This window comes from Pectinophora gossypiella, chromosome 26, assembly GCF_024362695.1.
Source record: "Pectinophora gossypiella chromosome 26, ilPecGoss1.1, whole genome shotgun sequence".
In the NCBI taxonomy this organism is placed as follows: Eukaryota; Metazoa; Arthropoda; class Insecta; order Lepidoptera; family Gelechiidae; genus Pectinophora; species Pectinophora gossypiella.
The window spans coordinates 1083457-1102908 of NC_065429.1; the positions used below are offsets into that span (position 1 = coordinate 1083457).

General features: G+C 38.3%; 3 protein-coding genes and 1 non-coding gene across 4 annotated transcripts in view; 1 reads left to right on the forward strand and 3 right to left on the reverse strand.

Moving 5' to 3' along the window:
* Nucleotides 1-12663, reverse strand: part of LOC126378424 (LIM and SH3 domain protein Lasp) — a 35725-nt gene extending 23062 nt beyond the window's left edge. The window contains exon 1 of the mRNA XM_050026779.1: nucleotides 12447-12663. Coding sequence (XP_049882736.1) covers nucleotides 12447-12515 — 69 coding nt within the window. The 5' untranslated portion in view covers nucleotides 12516-12663. The remainder of the gene's footprint in view (nucleotides 1-12446) is intronic.
* On the reverse strand, nucleotides 5625-5697 carry Trnav-uac (transfer RNA valine (anticodon UAC)). Its single transcript has one exon. It is a non-coding gene; the product is annotated as a tRNA-Val (tRNA).
* Nucleotides 12664-13242: 579 nt separating the features above from the next.
* Nucleotides 13243-17650, reverse strand: LOC126378283 (coiled-coil domain-containing protein 13-like). Its single transcript, XM_050026476.1, has 6 exons — nucleotides 17605-17650; nucleotides 17234-17406; nucleotides 16032-16658; nucleotides 15459-15677; nucleotides 14350-14543; nucleotides 13243-13840 (listed from the first exon to the last, which is right to left on the reverse strand). The coding sequence occupies exons 1-6, from the start codon at nucleotides 17648-17650 to the stop codon at nucleotides 13243-13245; spliced, it is 1857 nt and encodes a 618-aa protein (XP_049882433.1).
* Nucleotides 17651-18014: 364 nt separating this feature from the next.
* The window catches only part of LOC126378284 (WD repeat-containing protein 7), a 117227-nt gene continuing 115789 nt past the window's right edge, over nucleotides 18015-19452 (forward strand). Inside the window, exon 1 of the mRNA XM_050026477.1 lies at nucleotides 18015-18167. The gene's annotated coding sequence lies outside the window, so the exon portion shown is untranslated. The remainder of the gene's footprint in view (nucleotides 18168-19452) is intronic.

A 19452-nucleotide genomic window follows, 5' to 3' on the forward strand; every position in this document is an offset into this window, starting at 1 on the left:
ACAGATTAATTTATACATTAAATGAACTAAATATACATGGGACAATGCTAATAACAAGTTCCCGCCAATAAATGAAAAGGTAGGAGAGAAATTAAAATAAGATAAGGAAATTCATCACCATCATCAGCCCATTAACGTCCCCACTGCTGGGGCACGGGCCTTCCCTATGGATGGGTAGGGAGATCGGGCCTTAAACCATCACGCAGGTCCAGTGCGGATTGATGGTTATTAACGACTGCTAATGCAGCCGGGACCAACGGCTTAACGTGCCTTTCGAAGCACGGATCATCTTACTTTCGGACAATCAGGTGATCAGCCTGTAATGTCCTAACCAAAATAGGGACCACAAAGTATTTTTTGTGATATGACCCAACCGGGATTCGAACCCGGGACCTCAGGATCGTGAGCGCAACTTTCAACCACTGGACCACGGAGGTTATATGACCACTTCATGAAGCACAGCGGTGAAAGAAAACAACTCGCTTCTGTCGCCTTCGCGGGGTTGAAATTCAAATTCAAAAATATCTTTATTCAGTAGGTAACATAGTTACACTTTGAATCGTCAATTTTTACATAATTTAGTCTCTGGGTGGTAAGCTGTGATACTGCTCGATAATATGTATTGTGGATACTTATACTGAGTTCTAACCTTAGCTGGATAAAGCAATCCTACATTTGTATATGAATCTAACTAAATATATAAAAGGAGAAACTGACTGACTGACATATCAACGCACAGCCTAAACGGCTAAACGTAGGCACTTGAAATTTGGAAGGGACGTAGCTTAGGTACCGTAGAGGTGCACTAAGAAAGGAATTCCCGAAATTACAACGGGAATTAGCGGGAAAATCCTTTTGTATTAAAATCTAAACCGCTTAGGTAAGTTAGACGCTTGAAATTTGGCATGCAGGTACCTTAGTAAACTTAAAGCTTAGTTGCAACAGGATATTGCAAAATTCTAGCGGGAAAAAACATTTGTATGAAAAAATCTAAACCGCTTAATATAGATACACGCCACGCGGACTAAGTCGCGGGCAAAAGCTAGTCTGTATATATTACAGTTTATGAGCATGGAGAAAAATGATTAACAAACAGAAAATTAAATTAAAAAAAAAAACCCCGACCAGAAAAAAGTACGCTAACAGCAGACCAGCTCTGTGGTTCCAGAAGACATTAGTGTTTCAAATGTCAGATCCCACATATGCTTGCAAGCAAACTGAGCGTGTAACATTCCTATCACACCTAACAAACGACCTGATGACCTTGAATACCTGAACCGATTTCCACCAAACATAGCTAAGAACACTCTCGACTCATATACCTTTCAAACAAAAAAAACCGCATTAAAATCGGATCATCCGTTTGGGAGCTACGATGCCACAGACAGACACATACACATTTACACACACACAACACGTCGAACTTATAACACCCCGTCGTTTTTACGTCGGGAGTTAAAAATGAGACTATAGGAATAAAACTACGTAGGTACCCTGTAAGGGCACTAGAACAACTTAAAATTATACACAATGTAAATAGAAAACTAAGAATAAAAATAAAGCTAAAAAAAAAATACCTACATTTACAATAATCGGTGCCTAAAAGATTCGTTAAAATTTGAAATTTCTTTCTTTGTGTTAGATGCTAGAGTGGAAGAAGCTAGTATGGTCTCTGCCTACCCCAATCGGAAATAGGCGTGATCTTTATGTACAATCAGAAGTAGCTGACCTCAGAGCTACTGTACAGTACAGACCAAATTGAATTATTAAATCAATATAGGACGTAGGCGCGGCCAACTAGGGTGACCATGTACAGTCATGAGCAATATAATGTACCCACTTTTGCACTAACATATTTTATGTATATATACACTTTGGTACCATGTCACATTATCCTTTTTGACAAATTGAACTGTAAGTCTCACTAAATGTCAAAAATATGTTAGTGCGACAGAGTCCTAAAGTAGGTACATTATATTGCTCATGACTGTACCCACTTTAGAACCCTGTCGAACTATCATATTTGTCATTAAATGAGACTTACGGTTCAATACACGGTTACGGTGACTAGGATTGAGAAGGGAATGTTAGGTTGGTTTGGACACGTTGAGCGGATGAAGGATAATAGAATTGCAAAAGCGGTGTATAAAGCGAAAGTTGATGGTAGGGCTGGCAGAGGAAGACCGAGAAGGACTTACGATGATCAAATTGGAGATGTCCTTAAAAAAGGTTCAATACGATCTACTCTGAACCGGCGTGCGTGTATGAAGCGATTGATGAATGTGGAGGAAGCAAGAGAAGTGTGTCAGGATCGAAGCAAATGGAATTCTATAGTCTCTGCTTACCCCGGTGGGAAATAGGCGTGAGTTTATGTATGTATGTATGTACGGTTCAATTTGTCAAAAAAGTTAATGTGACACGATTTCAAAGTGTATTCATATTAATGCTCGTAACTGTACATAATATTGCTCATGACTGCACTCACGTGTACCAACCTGGCATCTAAAAAGAAATATGGTGAATTTCAGATCACCTGATATAAAAGAGTAAGTAGTCGTTACATGAGCCATGTCAGGGGCCTTTGGCGGCCCAATAATAACCCTGACACCAGGGTTGATGAGGTTGGCAATCCACCTCACAACCCACACCATAGAAGATTACGTGGAAACTTTTGTTTTAATGCAAATTTTGCGGTCTGTATGAGTTTATTTTTTAAATTACATTATCCCGTTAAATCGTGGTCACTGTACCCCGTTACGCTGTTACTGCCGTAATGATTTTTGCCGCTCCAATGAGTACGATTGGTATAGTTCTAATGCTTGCTTGATAATGATAAGTAAGAGCGACTTTCGATAACACATCGAAGAAAAAGATTTTCTTTTGACATTCAAAATACAATATTTATATTTTTTATATTTTATATGCTTTTTTATTCGTATGTAATGTCATGTATACATATAATATGTTTTGTACAATAATTATTGATTAATTGATGTTCGAATCCCAGTGGAGACATATCACAAAAATCACTTTGTGATCCCTAGTTTGGTTAGGACGTTACATGCTGATTACCTGATTGTCCAAAGAGCCGTTGGTCCCGGCTACTACTTACTGATGTAAGTAGTCATTACATGAGCCATGTCAGGGGTCTTTTGCGGCTCAATAGTAACCCTGACACCAGGGTTGATGAGGGTGGTAATTCACTTCACAACCCACACGATAGAAAAAGTAAAAATCAACAGTTACGTCTTTCTCCAGCGAAAGTTTTTTAAAGGAGAAAGGTGCAAGTCTAGTTACTTCTTTGTTCCACTATGTCGACCCTAAGTCCATGGTCACTCTACCCCGATACGCCGCGAGCGCAATGACTCTTTGCCGGTCCAGCGCACGCGACTGTTGACTTCTGTCTATTTGTCATCATCATGTTGATTTTTGATCCTCCTTCACGCGTATAGGTACTTTTTAGGGGTGAACAGGCAAGAGTAATAAAAACAACTTACTTTTTGTATATTTTTTTTTGACGTGACTTATTGTAGATTTGCCGCAGACGGCATTAACTACTCGGCCGGACAAACGGGAACGCTGAAGGCCCTCACCCGGTACAACGTTTAAGACAACAGGCCTGAGGCTGCCCAGTTGGGCGCGAACCTCGGCTCAGGGCGTCGTCTGAGAGGAAAAATATTTGAAAGAATGAATGGGCCCTAGTAGGTCGATAGCGATAAGCGCTACTTAAATTATGTGTTCCTGTTGCAGTTTCTTGTCATTTCTTCTCCTCAGCCATAACACGTTGCGAAATGACGTAAATTCAAAAATGTTACATTGACCTTCAACAACTTTATCCATGATAATTACGTTAAATAAATGATTCTGATTCCGATTTTAGAACCCACGATATAAGTCACTCTTTCCCCGAATAAGGCTATAACGGATTCGAGCTATACTTAAGGCCAAACGTCAAACAAAAAACTGACATCATCAAAGTTTCACCTTATTAATTTTAAAGCGTTAACTGAATACAACTAACCGCACCAATTAAAAACACATCGTCTAATTACCAATACACTATTGCGTCGGATTATACAGAAAAAAAAAGAAGAATGCTTTCCTGCAAAAAAAAAACTAGTAAAAACCGTATGTCTTGTACGCGCGTGCGCCATATTTCAGCAATGATTGTCACTTTACACGCTACTATGTTACTGTCATGCATTTTAAGTAATGTACTACTATCATCATGCCTTCAATCCCTAAGGGGTGGACTGAGCAAAAATCTTGATGACGATTTTTAGGGTTGATACTTCCGAAGCGGTAAGGTATAATGAAACGCTTATAAGACATTTTTTTTCTCGAAAACGCGTAGAGGTATCATCATCATCATCATCAGCCCATTAACGTCCCCCAGTGCTGGGGTACGGGCCTTCCCTATGGATGGATAGGGAGATCGGGCCTTAAACCATCACGCGGGCCCAGTGCGGATTGATGGTTATTAACGACTGCTAATGCAGCCGGGACCAACGGCTTAACGTGCCTTCCGAAGCACGGAGGAGCTCGAGATGAAAACTTTTATTTTTTTGTGGTCACCCATCCAATGACCGGCCTTTGCGAAAGTTGCTTAACTTCAATCGCAGACCGAGCGCTATTGAAGTTAAGCAACAGGTAAGGTGGTAAGGTTGGTTTATATAAAATATGGTTTATGTAAAGTTGGTTTTTGTTGCACCGTCAATTGTAAAAAAATGTATTAAGTACTGTAATTATTTTTAATAAATAATAATAATAATATACATTGTCGGTAAAGTGCCTGTGGAATTTGTTTGAGAAGCAGTAGAGCTATCGTAGTTATCTGTTTGCAGGAGCTGCAGTGCTGGGAGGTTTTCTGGCCACGTCTTTCCCTCAGCGTTACAGATTCCGATGTGGTAGTAGTTTTACAGCTAGTTACATAATATGTAATTAATTTTTTGACGTTCAAAAAGCGTCAACTATGTAAACCAATTTTGAAGATTTTTTTTTTTTAATTTTATGTGTAGTAAAAGAGAGTGGGGTTGAACCGGCGACAGCGGTTCTCATACAGAATGCGCGTTAGGGCTTTCACAACTTCTTTCTTCTATTCTGCAGGTTATATGTTATAACTTGCAGGGCAAAAAACCAAATATCGACTATCATTTAAAGAGCCTTTAAAAGCCTAACCTTTTAAGGGGCAATGTAAGTTTTTACAATAAAATTCCCATTGACATTCAGAATTTAACTTTGAATAGTTTTAAGACAGTGTTTAAACAGAAACTTTGTAAAAAAGGTAAGGTTAGTGATTATTTAGAAGATATGAATGCATGGGAAAGCGATATTAGGCTGCCCAATTACTGAATTGTATTACAATACTATTAATTTAAAAAGAACGTCTAGGGCACTGTTTCGATGTTTTTCTTGTACCTACATTTCCCCGGCTATACAGGTTGTGAGAAGCTGCAGTAGTTTTAGGCGGATGAGACGTTCGTTATGTAAAAAATGACGATTCAAAGTGTAACTTTGTTACCAACTGAATAAAGATATTTGTGATAAAATCTTTTCCTAACCCCGCGCTATCATGAACTCGTATAAAAAAAGAGTAAAAACAAAAAATAAAAAGCCAAAAATTATGATTCCGGCCAGGATCGAACTGGCGGCCTTCTGCGTGTAAAGCAGATGTGATAACCACTACACCACGGAACCGTTGGTACTACGCGCTAAAGTACCGACCGCTTCCCGCGCGTATCGAATAGTGTGACGTCATCCGTGCTCTAGATTTCACTGGCGTCTCTATCTTTTGTATTGTTTAGAGTGAGATGGCAATAGTTTTGGCAACAATGCAGTTGTCCATACGGCATCTTTGGTACTCATTTTTTTGTCCTATTTATTTTCTTTCATAAATGAATTGAGCATGCAAAAGCCCGTACAGTCATGAGCAATATTATTATACCCACTTTAGGACTCTGTCGCACTAACATATTTGACATTTAGTGAGACTTACAGTTCAATTTGTCAAAAAAGTTAATGTGACAAGGTACCATATTAATGCTCGTGACCGTACATAACCCCACGCCTATTTCCCACCGGGGTAAGCAGACTGGATTTCCATTTGCGGCAATCAGAAATCAGAATCATTAATCAACGTAATTGTCATATAAACTTGTTGAAGGTCAATTTAACATTTTTGAATATACGTCATTTCGCAATGTATTATGACTGAGAAGTGACAACACATCTCTTAAATCAATGAGATCTGATGAAGAAATCAGAATCATTTATTCCACGTAATTCTCATAGATAAACTTGTTGAAGGTCAATTTAACATTTTTGAAACTTGAATATACGTCATTTGGCAACGTTTTATGGCTGAGGAGAAGAAGTGACAAGAAACTGCAACAGCAACACATCTCTTAAATCAATGTAGGTACAAGGCACTGTTCCAATACATTACAAGTTATTTAATAACTAGAGGACTTGCTTCGATCCTGATTCCTGACACACTTCTCGGTAGTATAAAATTTTAAAAAAATCTGATTTCCCTTTCAAATAACATTTCAAAACCGGTTTGGTCAGAATTCGTTTATTTGTTATAGAAATTAGCATATTAACTAGATTTTATTGGTCGTTTGACCGTTTTTAGGAAATGTTGCGTAACAAAGTCAATCGAAGTATTAAATTTTGACAAATTTTTTTTTTTTCAGAATAATGGTCCCGATTCCTGCAGACACATCCTAATGTTATTTTAAGTTGTACCCGTCATTTTCTTATCCGCCGAAAAGGAAAGGGACGGATGATTGACCCCGTTGGGGGAGGCGTGAGTTTATGTATGTATGTCTGAAGTATAATGTGACACTTCCAAAAATCGTATCATTCACTGTCACTTTCGGTTGGACAGTTACTTTTACCCCGACGACCCGATTACTCTAGCCATAGAGGCGGCCAATCAGCTCGCGACACCAAACACTTCAGGACCCCGTTACCCCCGCCGGCGTGGTCGACGATTTCCCTCAATCAGCGCTTATCACTATCTACCCACTAGGGTCGATTAATTAATTCAAATATTATTATTATTATTGCGTATGGCAGACAGATATCCTGCTTGGATCAAATATCCAGCTTAAGCTCCCTTAACCAAGTCTCTGCTGCATCCGTCACACAATGCAGCTCGGCTATACCACCTGGGAACCGGTGCAGAGGGCACTCGTTCACTATGTGAGATATGGTAATTCAAATATTTTTCCTCTCAGACGACGCTCTGAGCCGAGGTTCGCGCCCAACTGGGCACCCTCAGGCCTGTTGTCTTAAACGTTGTACCGGGTGAGAGCCTTCAGCGTTCCCCATTTGCCCGGCCATGTAGTTAATGCCATCTGCGGCAAATCTACAATAAGTCACGTAAAAAGAAAATACTTTTACAGACTTTTTCGTGAACTTGGTGCCTTCAGCACACCCCATTCCTCCAGCCAAGTGGTTTACGCCATCTGAGGCAAACCGATTCTTGCACACATATTAATTTTAAGTTATACCCGTCATTTTCTTATCCCCCAAAAAGGAAAGGGACGGGTAATCGACAAGCATTAAATTTATGAAACACACATTCCCAAGAAATGCATTTTCGGAGGTATGTGACCTAACCTGTATTAGGCTGGTTTTCCCTTCGGGTTGGAAGGTCAGACAGGCAGGCGCTTCAGTGAAAAACCGGACCTGTCAAATCTTCAGATTAGGTAAGCGTACCCTGTGAAAAACGGGATAATGCTTGGAGGGTGAATAAGTAACAATGAGTACGACGCTTGACCGCTTTTATTGCTGACGTCACAGGACAGTATTTCCATACAAAAACTTTTTCTTCTTTATGTCAACGTCAGGGTTCTAAAGAAATTAAACATTAAAATAGAATTTTGATCACTTAAATTTAAATAATCGGTGAATAGTCCAATGGTGTAGATTGAACCTAGAAAATAGAACGGCGCAATTTGTTAGTATTACATTACAAGACCTAGGTAGGTGAGGAGTTCGGTGGCGCAGTGCGCTCGGTCTGCGGTTGTTGAAGTTAAGCAACTTTCGCAAAGGCCGGTCATAGGATGGGTGACCACAAAAAAAAGGTTTCATCTCGAGCTCCTCCGTGCTTCGGAAGGCACGTTAAGTCGTTGGCCCCGGCTGCATTAGCATTCGTTAATGACCATCAATCCGCACTGGGCCCGCGTGATGGTTTAAGGCCCGATCTCCCTATCCATCCATAGGGAAGGCCCGTGCCCCAGCAGTGGGGACGTTAATGGGCTGATGATGATGATGTTATAATTTCCATGCATACTCCGAAGAAAGCTTTCGTTTTGACGTGTCGTAAGTAGTAACGCAATTGACCAGGTTGTGAAGCCTATTAAGTAATAATTAAATCTATTACTTACTATTTGCATGAACAAAAAAATGTCTAGGCAACAATTACAAATATAATTAGTGATGTAACGCATGTCCCAACACTACACATTACAAAGAACAATTAAATAAACTTGCAACATTATAATAATGAAATGTGGTTAATTAAGTTAGTATAATGTGCCGCATTGGCAACCCCAACATGAAATTTTTATTTTTATTACTATGGCAACATTTGTCGCGTCACTTCCGATTTTTTTGTACTGCATTGAACTATTGTATCCTACTGTTTTGTACGAATTTAAATTAAATTCAGTGAGTTTTGGCACTCTGGATGTTTTTATTTGTCCTATGTGGTCCAGTGGTTGAGCGTTGGGCTCACGTACCGGAGGTCCTGGGTTCGATTCCCGGTGGGGACATATCACAAAAATTACTCTGTGGTCTCACGCCCATTTCCCATCGGGGTAAGCAGACTATGGAATTCCATTTGATTCTGACATACTTGTTTCCATAATATGCTTCCTTCGACAAAAAAAAAAAATGTTTTTTTTTTTATTTTTATAAGTAGTGTGCTTTCCATACAAGTTCCATAGTAATTTCGTGTTTTGACGTTTAGTAAACAGTAACTGATTTGACTAGTTGGAATCTAGCCTATTGCTTTTGCTTTGACCCTGACAAACTTCTCTTGCTATAAATGAAATTAAGGCTTTTTTGAAGAAAATCATATCAGTAAAGGTGCTCAACCTCATACCAACCCCATCAACCCTGACAGGGTTACTATTGAGCTGCCAAAGGCCCCTGAAATGGCTCATGTAACGACTACTTACTCCACCTCACAACCCACACAATTGAAGAAAAGTAGGTGCTTGTGTGTCAGAGTCTTTTGTAAATATTTCCTTTTATTTTGGTGCAATTCAAATTCAAATTCTAAATATTTATTTCGGAAACTATTCCATATTTAGTTACTAACTTTTGTAGATTTGCCACAGATGGCATTAACTACATGGCCGGGTTACTAACAAAAAGCTTAACCTAGTATTAGTAACAGAGTCGAAAGACGACAACATAAAAATAACCTACATGAGGCCGGCCCGAATCACCAAAGCCACGGGCAGCTATGTTGCGACGGCCTCTGTGGTCCAGTGGTTGAGCGATGTGCTCACGATCCCGGAGGTCTCGGGTTCGATACCCGGTGGGGACAAATCACAAAAATCACTTTGTGATCCCTAGTTTGGTTAGGACATTACAGGCTGATCACCTGATTGTCCAAAAAGTAAGATGATCCGTGCTTCGGAAGGCACGTTAAGCCGTTGGTCCCGGATACTTCTTACTGGTAAGCACGTAGTCGTAACATGAGTCATGTCAGGGGCCAATGGCGGCTCAATAATAACCCTGACACCAGGGATGATGGGGTTAGTTATCACCTCACAACCCATACGATAGAAGAAGAAGCTATGTTACAGTGTGCAATCGCACCCAGCGGTTCAGCAGTAGCGAGTCGTACCGGTCCACCAATAAAATATATTTATATTTATGGTTTTCACTATAAGGGGACGATTTTGATCTCTTTTGCCACTAATTTGTTTCTTATCAACATTATCATATTATCAAAATATCATGTTGTGCCATTGGCAAACAGTCTGATAAGATGTGATAACATTACTGAAATACCTATTAAGCTTCTGAGAAATACATAAACATCACGCCTGTAATCGCTAATGAGGTGGACAGAGGTGTTGCTGGCATTATATACCTCATCATCACTAATTTAAGAGCCACGCTCTTGTCGGTGCAGCATTTCCATGTTACTTTTTTTAGGGAAAAATAGGGCAGTGGTTTCCCTCTTGCCTTCCGCAGTACTCTGTCTGACGCGAGTGGAATTGCGCCCAGAGTAGACTATTTCAAAGCCGTACTAGGACTCCTGTCCTCCGCCTTTGAATAGTACTGACAGTTACTGCTGCCCTCTGTCAGGTTCCAGGTTACAGTCCCTGTGACTTGCCCCTTCCGTCCTGGATTGCCGTACCAATGGCTCCCATCTTCACCTCTGCAACCGTTGAGGTCATCACCCGTATCAATGGGCAAGGGTTCTACGTATTATATACCTAATTAAGAATATTTTTACATGGCTTTTAATTTATATTATCTGGTTGACCAATTCTTTGCCTAAGGGATAGGTACACGAAAGCACCTTTGAGGCTGGTATGATCACTCAGGGTGTTCAAACCTCGTTAAAAATAATAAAAAAAATGGCTCATGACTGTACAATCAAAGAGCAAAAGTGCAGTCACTGAGCTCAGTGAATTATTTGTAAACAGTGGTGAAATTATGAACCATTAGTTGTTATAATTATAAAATTTATGTTTTTGTAGGTGTTTCTGGTCTATTACAGAAACGACAAATTCAAATTCAAAAATATCTTTATTCAGTAGGTAACATAGTTACACTTTGAATCGTCAATTTTTACATAACGAACGTCTCATCCGCCTAAAACTACTGCAGCTTCTCACAACCTGTATAGCCGGGGAAAAGAAGCTGCAAGAAAAACCTCGGCACAGGGCCCTAGACGTTCTTTAAAAAAATAAAAATAAACATAAAATATTGATATACAATTGAGTAATTTAGCTGCCTAATATCAGTTCTCAGACAGTTAATCCCATGCATTCATATCTTCTAAATAATCACTAACTTTATAATAACCTTTTTTGGAAAGTTTTTGTTTAACTACTGTCTTAAAGCAGTTGAAAGGCAAATTCTGAATGTCAATGGGAATCTTATTGTAAAAACGTATACATTGCCCCTTACATGTAACTTGACATGTAACCAGGAGGTATTAAGTGCAACCAGTTAGTCACTGCTTACTGATATAAGTAAGTAATCATTACATGAGCCATGTGAGGGACCTTTGGTGGCTCAATAGTAACCTTGACACCAGGGTTTGATGAGATTGGTACTCAACCTCACAACCCAAACAATAGAAGGAAGAATGCAACCAGTTAATTTTCAAAAAAATTATTACTTTGCAAGAAACTGATTGGACTTTTGCAGCTTATCATACAGGTAATCAACTTGTGTGTTTGATACACTTAAACTTTACAGTGGCGTGCCATTAATATACATATATAATCAACTCACGCCCGAAATGCCTATTGGGGTAGGCAGATCCACAAGACCAAGAAACAACATGCAGCTACTTTGGAAATGAAGCTTTAAAATCTTTCTCAAATGACATGCAAAGAAGATTTGATTAGTACATACAATATAATACATAAACTCACGCCTGTAATCCCTAATGGGGTAGACAGAGCTACAAGTAATCAAAGACAATGTGCAGGCACTGTTGATATGAAGTCCTAAGATGGTTATGATGAACCTTATGATGACAAGGGATCAGCCTATCGCCCATAACAATTGTCCACCATGTTAGAAAGGACACAATCCCTCTGTCGGATTTTACGACATGCCCAGGAAGATAAGCAGTTGAATACATTCTGTTTTATATTTGCTTCCGGTTAAGTATAGAAGCTGAATGAGGATTAGTCTGATCAGCATGTAGCTGAATGCATTCTCCATTCTTTTCCTCTACCAGCCCATCTGTTAAAACTAGAAGAAAAGCTGACATCATTTCGAAAAATAGTTTTTAAATGTTGACTCAATATTTCCTTCAAGTTTTCCCTCAAGATTGACCTCATAAAGAACCTAATTTAAAAACTTAAAATCTAAGGCAAAGGCATAGGTGCTACTGCATACAACCCTGAACCGTGAGATTGCATTTGAATACAATCGATATGATACAAGGTCGAACTAAGAAGACTTAATTAGGTAAAAGGTCGACAAAGTACAGCAACTGGGCGACTACTTGTGATATCAGCGCCAATTTAATAAATTTATTATGAGTCACCGTCCGGCTGTGTGAAATGATGCCGGAGCAATGAAAAGGTTAACAAAAGGTATTTTATTTGGAGCACGACTATTTATTCGTGAATAAATCGAACGAAAATTTAAACGAAAAATGTGAACGTAAATTCGAAGGTGGCGAAGCGCGAAAATGAATAGTTTTATTGAAGAATGCGAGAGAAAATTACCTTGTCCAAACATTTGAGCTCCTCAGTTGGATAAACAGTTTTTTCACAACGAGCGCAAGTTTTATTCATCGTGACGATTTTTCACACACAACACTGAAAATAAACTTTCACACTGCTTTTTTACAGAGCAACACAAGTTTACACGAGTCACAAACAAAGTTTTGATTTCACTTATTTGGAAAACACTCCCGAGCACGAAAATCGTCGCTTACCCGAACGCGCATGCCAAAAAATGACAAATGGCGGCGTTTGGTATTGCCATACATTAAAATATTTCCTACTATTCATCAAACATATTTCTACCAACAACTACTTTTGTCTTTTTCCTCACATTATTTTTTCTTCATTTACAATTAATCAATTGTTTTTGGCTTCTTTATTGTCGAAGACCTTAGAGTGCACATTAAATTTAGTTAGCCTATGTTAATTTTTACTACCAAACCGATAAGTGCACTAAATTAATACTAGTTCCAGTAATGTGCCACTAGATGTCGCTGTACAATATTAACCGTTGCTGGTGTGTTGTGTAATGTGTACAAACTAAAGTATTACTGCATTTGGATTTAGGTCTTAATTTATTTGATACTCTCGTCTTTTGATAAAACCATTCCCATCACCATCTTCATACTGATATACCCTACTTCCTTGTGGGAGTTGGAGAGTATTACTTTCATAAACATAAGTGGTTCATCAACCATTTGGCATTGAAGTTCTTAGACAAAATACGAATTAAGAGTAAGCACATAATTTATTAAATAAATAAAAAAGTAAAATACATTTATAAATAACAATCTAATTAGTTACAAATACATTTCTCCTTTTGCAACACCATCAGAGCTTCGTTGAACAACTGCTTTGAATTCTGAATCATCTCGGTCAGGTGAATATAATCTTCTTGTTTCTCTTCCTCCACCATTTTTAACTTGTCTTCCAAAATCTTGAGCTTTTCATCAGTTAATTCTAGTTTGTATCTAAGCTCGTCTTTATCTAGATATTCATAACTATCCTGTTGGGATTCTGTCGTCGTACTTTCGCTTGGTTTCTCAGCTATAGTGGCTACTGATTGTGATTTTTTCTTCGTAACTGACGGATCCTTCATAGGCATGCTAAATTCATGGTGTTCCTTTGGCAACGAAGATTTTGACGCTCGCGAACCTCTTTTAGATTCCGTGACGAATTTCAATTCCTCTTCCAACAATGCTAATCTTTTTTCTAATCTTCTTTTCTTTTCTTTGAGTTTTCTATGGGACGCTTCTAACTCCTCCCATTTATTTCTTTCGGCGTCGATTCTTTCGTTCTGCTTCACGACTAGTTCAGTCAATCGTTGTATTTCATTGTCTGTAGCCGTTCTCATTGGGGTGAAGAAGACGCTTTGCAACGAACATTCTTCGTATCTGATAATAAGAAATCTTTAATTAGAAATATCGATTATATTTTAATATGTATAGAAAGGCGTAGGTACCCAATCTGTTAGTTTAAATGCTTTATGTTTGTAGCTGCTCCATCAACAATAATTATTGTAGCATTAATACATTTACATAGATTGTTATTTCGGCCTTTTTACTTGATTTATTGGAGTGTGGCTTGCCTCAGATTAACTACTTGGCCAGACATAATGGAGATCCTTGTGAGTTTTAACCATTATCAAATAACTGAAGACAAAAATAAATCTGTCCTGTGTGTTGTCTAATAATCTCGAGAACCACCGTGTGGATTTAGATGAGGCTTTAACTGTATTTGCACTTTTGTAAGAATTATATTATGGTTAATCATCATCATCATCAGCCGTACGACGCCCACTGCTAGGCATAGGCCTCCCCCAATGATCTCCACGACGATCGGTCCTGCGCTGCCCGCATAGCAAATATGGTTAATATTTTACCCTAATTATTAACATACTTACCTAAGCAGTTGAGCCCTCAGCTCTTCAATTTTAGCGGCTTTTTCCGTCGCCTGTTTTCTGAGGGCATCTACTTTAGACTCAATATTTTTGTTCAGCTTCTGATATTCTATAATTTCATTATGCATCTTGTTAATTTTGATGGTATTCTCTTTTAGAATGTCTTGGTAATACAACTCTAGAGCTTTGATTTGATTCTGTAAATCAGAAAATGACTGATACACTCCACACACTTAATGGGATCGTTGAAAGGACGTATATATTTGTTTGTGGCCTGTCCAAGTTCCAAGGGGTCGCGTTGTATGTCTCATGCTATCTAATACAGAATTAACTGTTCTTACTTTGGAATTTGTATATAAGTAAGGTATATTTCTGATGAACTGTTGTGTTGGGATCTGTCTTGTAAAGATGGTTCTGCAGCATGGATAAATAAATAAATAAAAATATTAACGTCTTCAACCTTTTCGCTTAGTACTTGGCCGGAACAGGATATCAACGTGTTCAAAGAAAGTTAGTACCAATGGCTTAAGGTGCTATCCGATGAACGGTACCAAATCAACTAACTTGATTAGTCCTATAAGATTTTTAGACCGCAGAGTTCATTTATTACTACTTTGATAGAATGTTCACTAGTAATATGTTTGATAACTTATCTACCGGATAAGTACCTGATAGCACAGCACTACTACCGTTGGGCCCCACGTTGGGCGCCAGGTGAGACGCGAACTTAGTAGCCAGGAGCGATGCCAACCACAGAGGGTTGATATTATTACACAACTATCTACTAGATGAGTTCTGGTTAGGCTATTGAGCAGGGACGGCGTCCGTGGTCCAGTGGTTGAGCATTGGGCTCGCGACCCAGAGGTCTAGTTTGGTTAGGACATTACAGGCTGATCACATGATTGTCCGAAAGTACGTGCCTTCCGAACCACGGATCATCTTACTTTCGGACAATCAGGTGATCAGCCTGTAATGTCCTAACCAAACTAGGGACCACAAAATATTTTTTGTGATATGTCCCTACCGGGATTCGAACTGAGGGCCTCCGGATCGTGAGCCCAACGTCAACCACTGGATCACGGAGGCCGTTAACATCTTAGAATACGGGTTACCCTTTGCTCATTGATCAGCATATCATCAGCGTTACTCTTCTCCATAAACGTCTGCATCTTCTGCCGGATTGTCGTGGCGTCGCACTCCAGGTTCCTCGTCCTACATTTAGCTGCTTCCAGCTTCTTCTTCAGATCATGGTTCTCATCTTTGACAAGTTTGTAATCTTTCAATGCTTGTTCCATCTCCTTCTTGCGTTTTGCTTCGATCTCTTTTATTATCTAAAAAGATTTTAAGTTTGAATATGCTCAAAGAACGAACGCCGAACGTCTTGTCTAACTTGTCTTATAAGTCTAAAGCCTTTTTTTTCTTTGTGGAATTTGTGTACTGACAAAGATCAACAAATCAAGCAATGTCGGATGCAGTCAGTCATTCAATAACAGGTTAACTTTTATTTTGTTTCGGAATGTATGTAGAACGGCAGTCCCGGCTGTTGACTCGTGTAAATATTAATTAGGACAAATTTGAAACCTTTGGGTGGTCTGGCACAATGAATTGGCCCCTCCTATTATCAGCATTTACGTGAAATAAAAAGAAGAATACATTTTCAAAAAGGAGATTGATTGATACTGCACCTGTCCCTGATCCATTTTCTTCGGATCTGCCTCCTTCTGTTTCAAATTCAGCTTCTCCTCTAAGTCGTTAATTTTCGCTTGCAGCAACACTATCTTCTCCGCTCTCCCCTTCCATCCTATGACATCATTCTGCAGCTCTTTCAAACTCGTGAATTTATCGCCCAACTCCTGCTGAAGAATTCTCGTCGCGGCTATAATCTCATTCTTCAATTCCAAATTCTTCTTCTTACTATCACACAAGCGTTTGTTGACCGCAGCAAGTTTCATATTTAACTCTTTTAATTCGTCAGGAGTTACCACGTCAGGTGGATTTTCGTGGCAAACGCAAATGTCTAGTTTTTCATGTTCTTGGTTTAACAATTCTATTTGCATTATCTTTCGCTCCAAAGCTGCGTTTTTAGTTTTATAACCCTCAACTTCTGCGACAAGATGGCGGTTCTGTTTGCACAATTCTGTTATTTTCGCGCTAATAATTCCCGCCGATTTCGACGAAACAGTTGGACCGGAACTGGTTATAATGTCGCGTATTCTGTTGTTGAGGTCCGCTACGGTTTTGTTTAGTTCTTTCAGCTGTTGGTCTTTGGTGAACAGCATTTTTCTAAGTTGAGTGTTCTCAGCTGTCATCACCTGTAATAAATATAACTAGATTATGGTATGGTTTTGATTTGTTTTTCTTTTCTTGTTAATCATTTTTGATCTTAGTGTTCTTTTTTTGTGATTTGATTTGAATGTAATGTACCTATCTGTCTGTGTCTGTGGTGTCCGGGAGTATTAAATGTTTCTTTCTTTCTTTTTTTAACGTGGGACTTTCCAGGCTACGTTCCCCAAAAATAATTTAGATGGCGCTGTTAAGATTTTCCTTCGTTGAACATTCTATATAAAACAATAAAACATTTCGATTTCTAATTTCATGGATAACATACATAATATATATAGTATCTTTCATTGTCTTGTTTCAGATCTAGTTATGATCAGAATTCAAAATACCTACAATATGTCATTGCAAATGATTCAAGGGATGTCTTAGAAGGCAAGTTAGTTTTCAGCTGTAAAATCGGAAACAAATTGCTAATACACATACACATGTCGCGCGTGTTGTGCGGGCTCCATGCTATGGGGGCAGAAGTGGTATGGTTTAAGTATTTTTAAGACATTCTTTCAGTAACTGTACGCATAAAAAACAATCATCAAAGTTTGACTACCTTTAACTGCTCAAGCAAATGAGCATTCAACTCAGGTGGATACAAGAGGTCTTCCGGTTCCGGTTTACCCACTGCTGCCAACATTTTCAGCTTCATTTCGTCTGTTTCCTCTATCTTTCCCGCCATTTCCGTCAAGCCTGTCTTGTCGTCTTTCGCTTCTTTGACTACTTGACCTAAAATCAACCAATATACCTCAAAATAACGTTAGAGAAGCCTCCGATTTCCGATTAAGGAAGGACGTTTGTTAATTATGATGATAATAATGATTTAGGTAGAAAGTTCCGCGCAATGGTTATGCGCAGAACTTTTTCATCGAGACATTGGCAACACATCGAAAACCACCTAATAAAAAGTAGAATTATAAATCTTACCTTTGGATTTCACTTTTATAACAGACTCGTGCTTTTTCGTAGACATTATTATTAAAAAATAAAAATAATATAAGTATTATGTACGACAATAGTTTTGAAAAACTATAACTTTTTATAGAAAGATCATGAAATTCATAACGTATTTTGACAGCTCTATCACCTGCTACTGACATTTCGAAGTTTAAAATCGGAATAAGACTTCTTGGTATTCTTGTTTACATACGTACCTATACGATCTTATTTACAAAATCATCAAATAACTTCGTTAGATAACGTTATTTTTTAATTAAAACAAGCTGCATTGTTATTCTAAGCAGTCTAGAAACTTATTTTTAAACTTTGTTTTTAAACGAAAGTTAGCAATGCTGCCAACATAGAAAACTACCTAATCTGTCAATGTCAATCAGCTGTCAGTTGTGGCTGATAGCAGAATTATCGCGTATTTATTTTACTGGAAATTAAAAGAAGGATTTTCATATTTATGGTGTTCTTTTCAGTATCGATGGGTGCTTAAAAGGTGAAGCTGTTGTGTGAAGTCTATTTCAATTCTTTAAAATAAAGAGGTTAGTAAATAAATCAATATGTCCTTGTTATTAATTGTCTTCCATCTAACATCATGTTTTATCTTTTTGTTATGCAAACAAACATATGACATGGTATAGTGGACTATTATTCCACTATTACATTCAATGTAATGAGCTACACAAGAAAATTATGTAATAAATCAATATGTAATTGCTCAAAATGTATCTTTATCTTTGATACTATTATGGTAGATAATTGAAAAATTATCCTTGTTTTTTCTTGCTAAGTATTCTTTAGGGGGTGGACAACAAGTCTATTGTGGATAATAGGGTATTTGACTGGGTCATAGATAAAACATAAAATGCTAATCTAGAAATAGAAGCCAGTCTAAGATGATCAAAAATCAATCTCATTTTACTTTTCCAGTTATTTTCGAATGTTATTTATGAATTAAGTAACAATGAGTACGACGTTTGACCGCTTTTATTTATGACGTCACAGGACAGTATTTCCATATGAACTCCAAAAAAAATGTTCTTTGATGTTTCGTAAAAAGTATCTCATTTGACTAGGTTGTCAAGTAGCCTATATGCAAAAGGAAGGAAAACATGAAACAGTAGGAGTAGGGTCCTGTGCTGGGAGGTTTCTGGCCACGTCTTTCCCTCAGCGTTACAGATTCCAATGTGGTAGTAGTTTTACAGCTAGTTACATAATATATAATTTAAATTTCAATATTCAAAAAGTGCTATTTAAAGAATAAATATTTTATTATTTTGCAATAATTAATAAAATTTGGCCTTCCCTCTCTTTGTCAACTCCTTCATCAAGAAGGGGTGAAATTTTACATGGGAATTTACGCAGTTTTTTAGGTAATAAGCTAAAAATTGGTACATTTGGAAAAGGGAACCATGTTACCCCGAATTTAATATGGATAGACATACGTATAAATATGTACGCATACAAATTATTTTAATTAATAGGGTTTTGGTTCCATACAAGACCATTAATCCGGCCCCAGGGGGGACAGAGTCACCTTCTCTGCCCTCCACTGGGGCAATTCCTGTTCGAATTTAACGCAAGCGAATCTGCGGGCAAAAGCTAGTATATAATATTGTAATAAATTAGTAACTGATATAGGTATGTTTTTTTTTTTTTTTTTTTTTATTTTTTTTTTTCCGAGGAGCTCGGTGGCGCAACGGTTAACGCGCTCGGTCTGCGATTGTTGAAGTAAAGCAACTTTCGCAAAGGCCGGTGATAGGATGGGTGACCACAAAAAAAAAAAGCCGTTGGTCCCGGCTGCATTAGCAGTCGTTAATAACCATC

What these genes read in the sequence shown, in the direction of transcription:
- LOC126378283 (XM_050026476.1), bottom strand. Translation starts at nt 17,650, where the DNA reads ATGTCTACGAAAAAGCACGAGTCTGTTATAAAAGTGAAATCCAAAG. An exon ending in ATTTGCTTGAGCAGTTAAAG is followed by an intron (nt 16,659 to 17,233) that starts GTAGTCAAACTT and finishes TATTTATTACAG; the next exon opens with GTGATGACAGCTGAGAACAC. An exon ending in CTGAGGGCTCAACTGCTTAG is followed by an intron (nt 13,841 to 14,349) that starts GTAAGTATGTTA and finishes TCTTATTATCAG; the next exon opens with ATACGAAGAATGTTCGTTGC.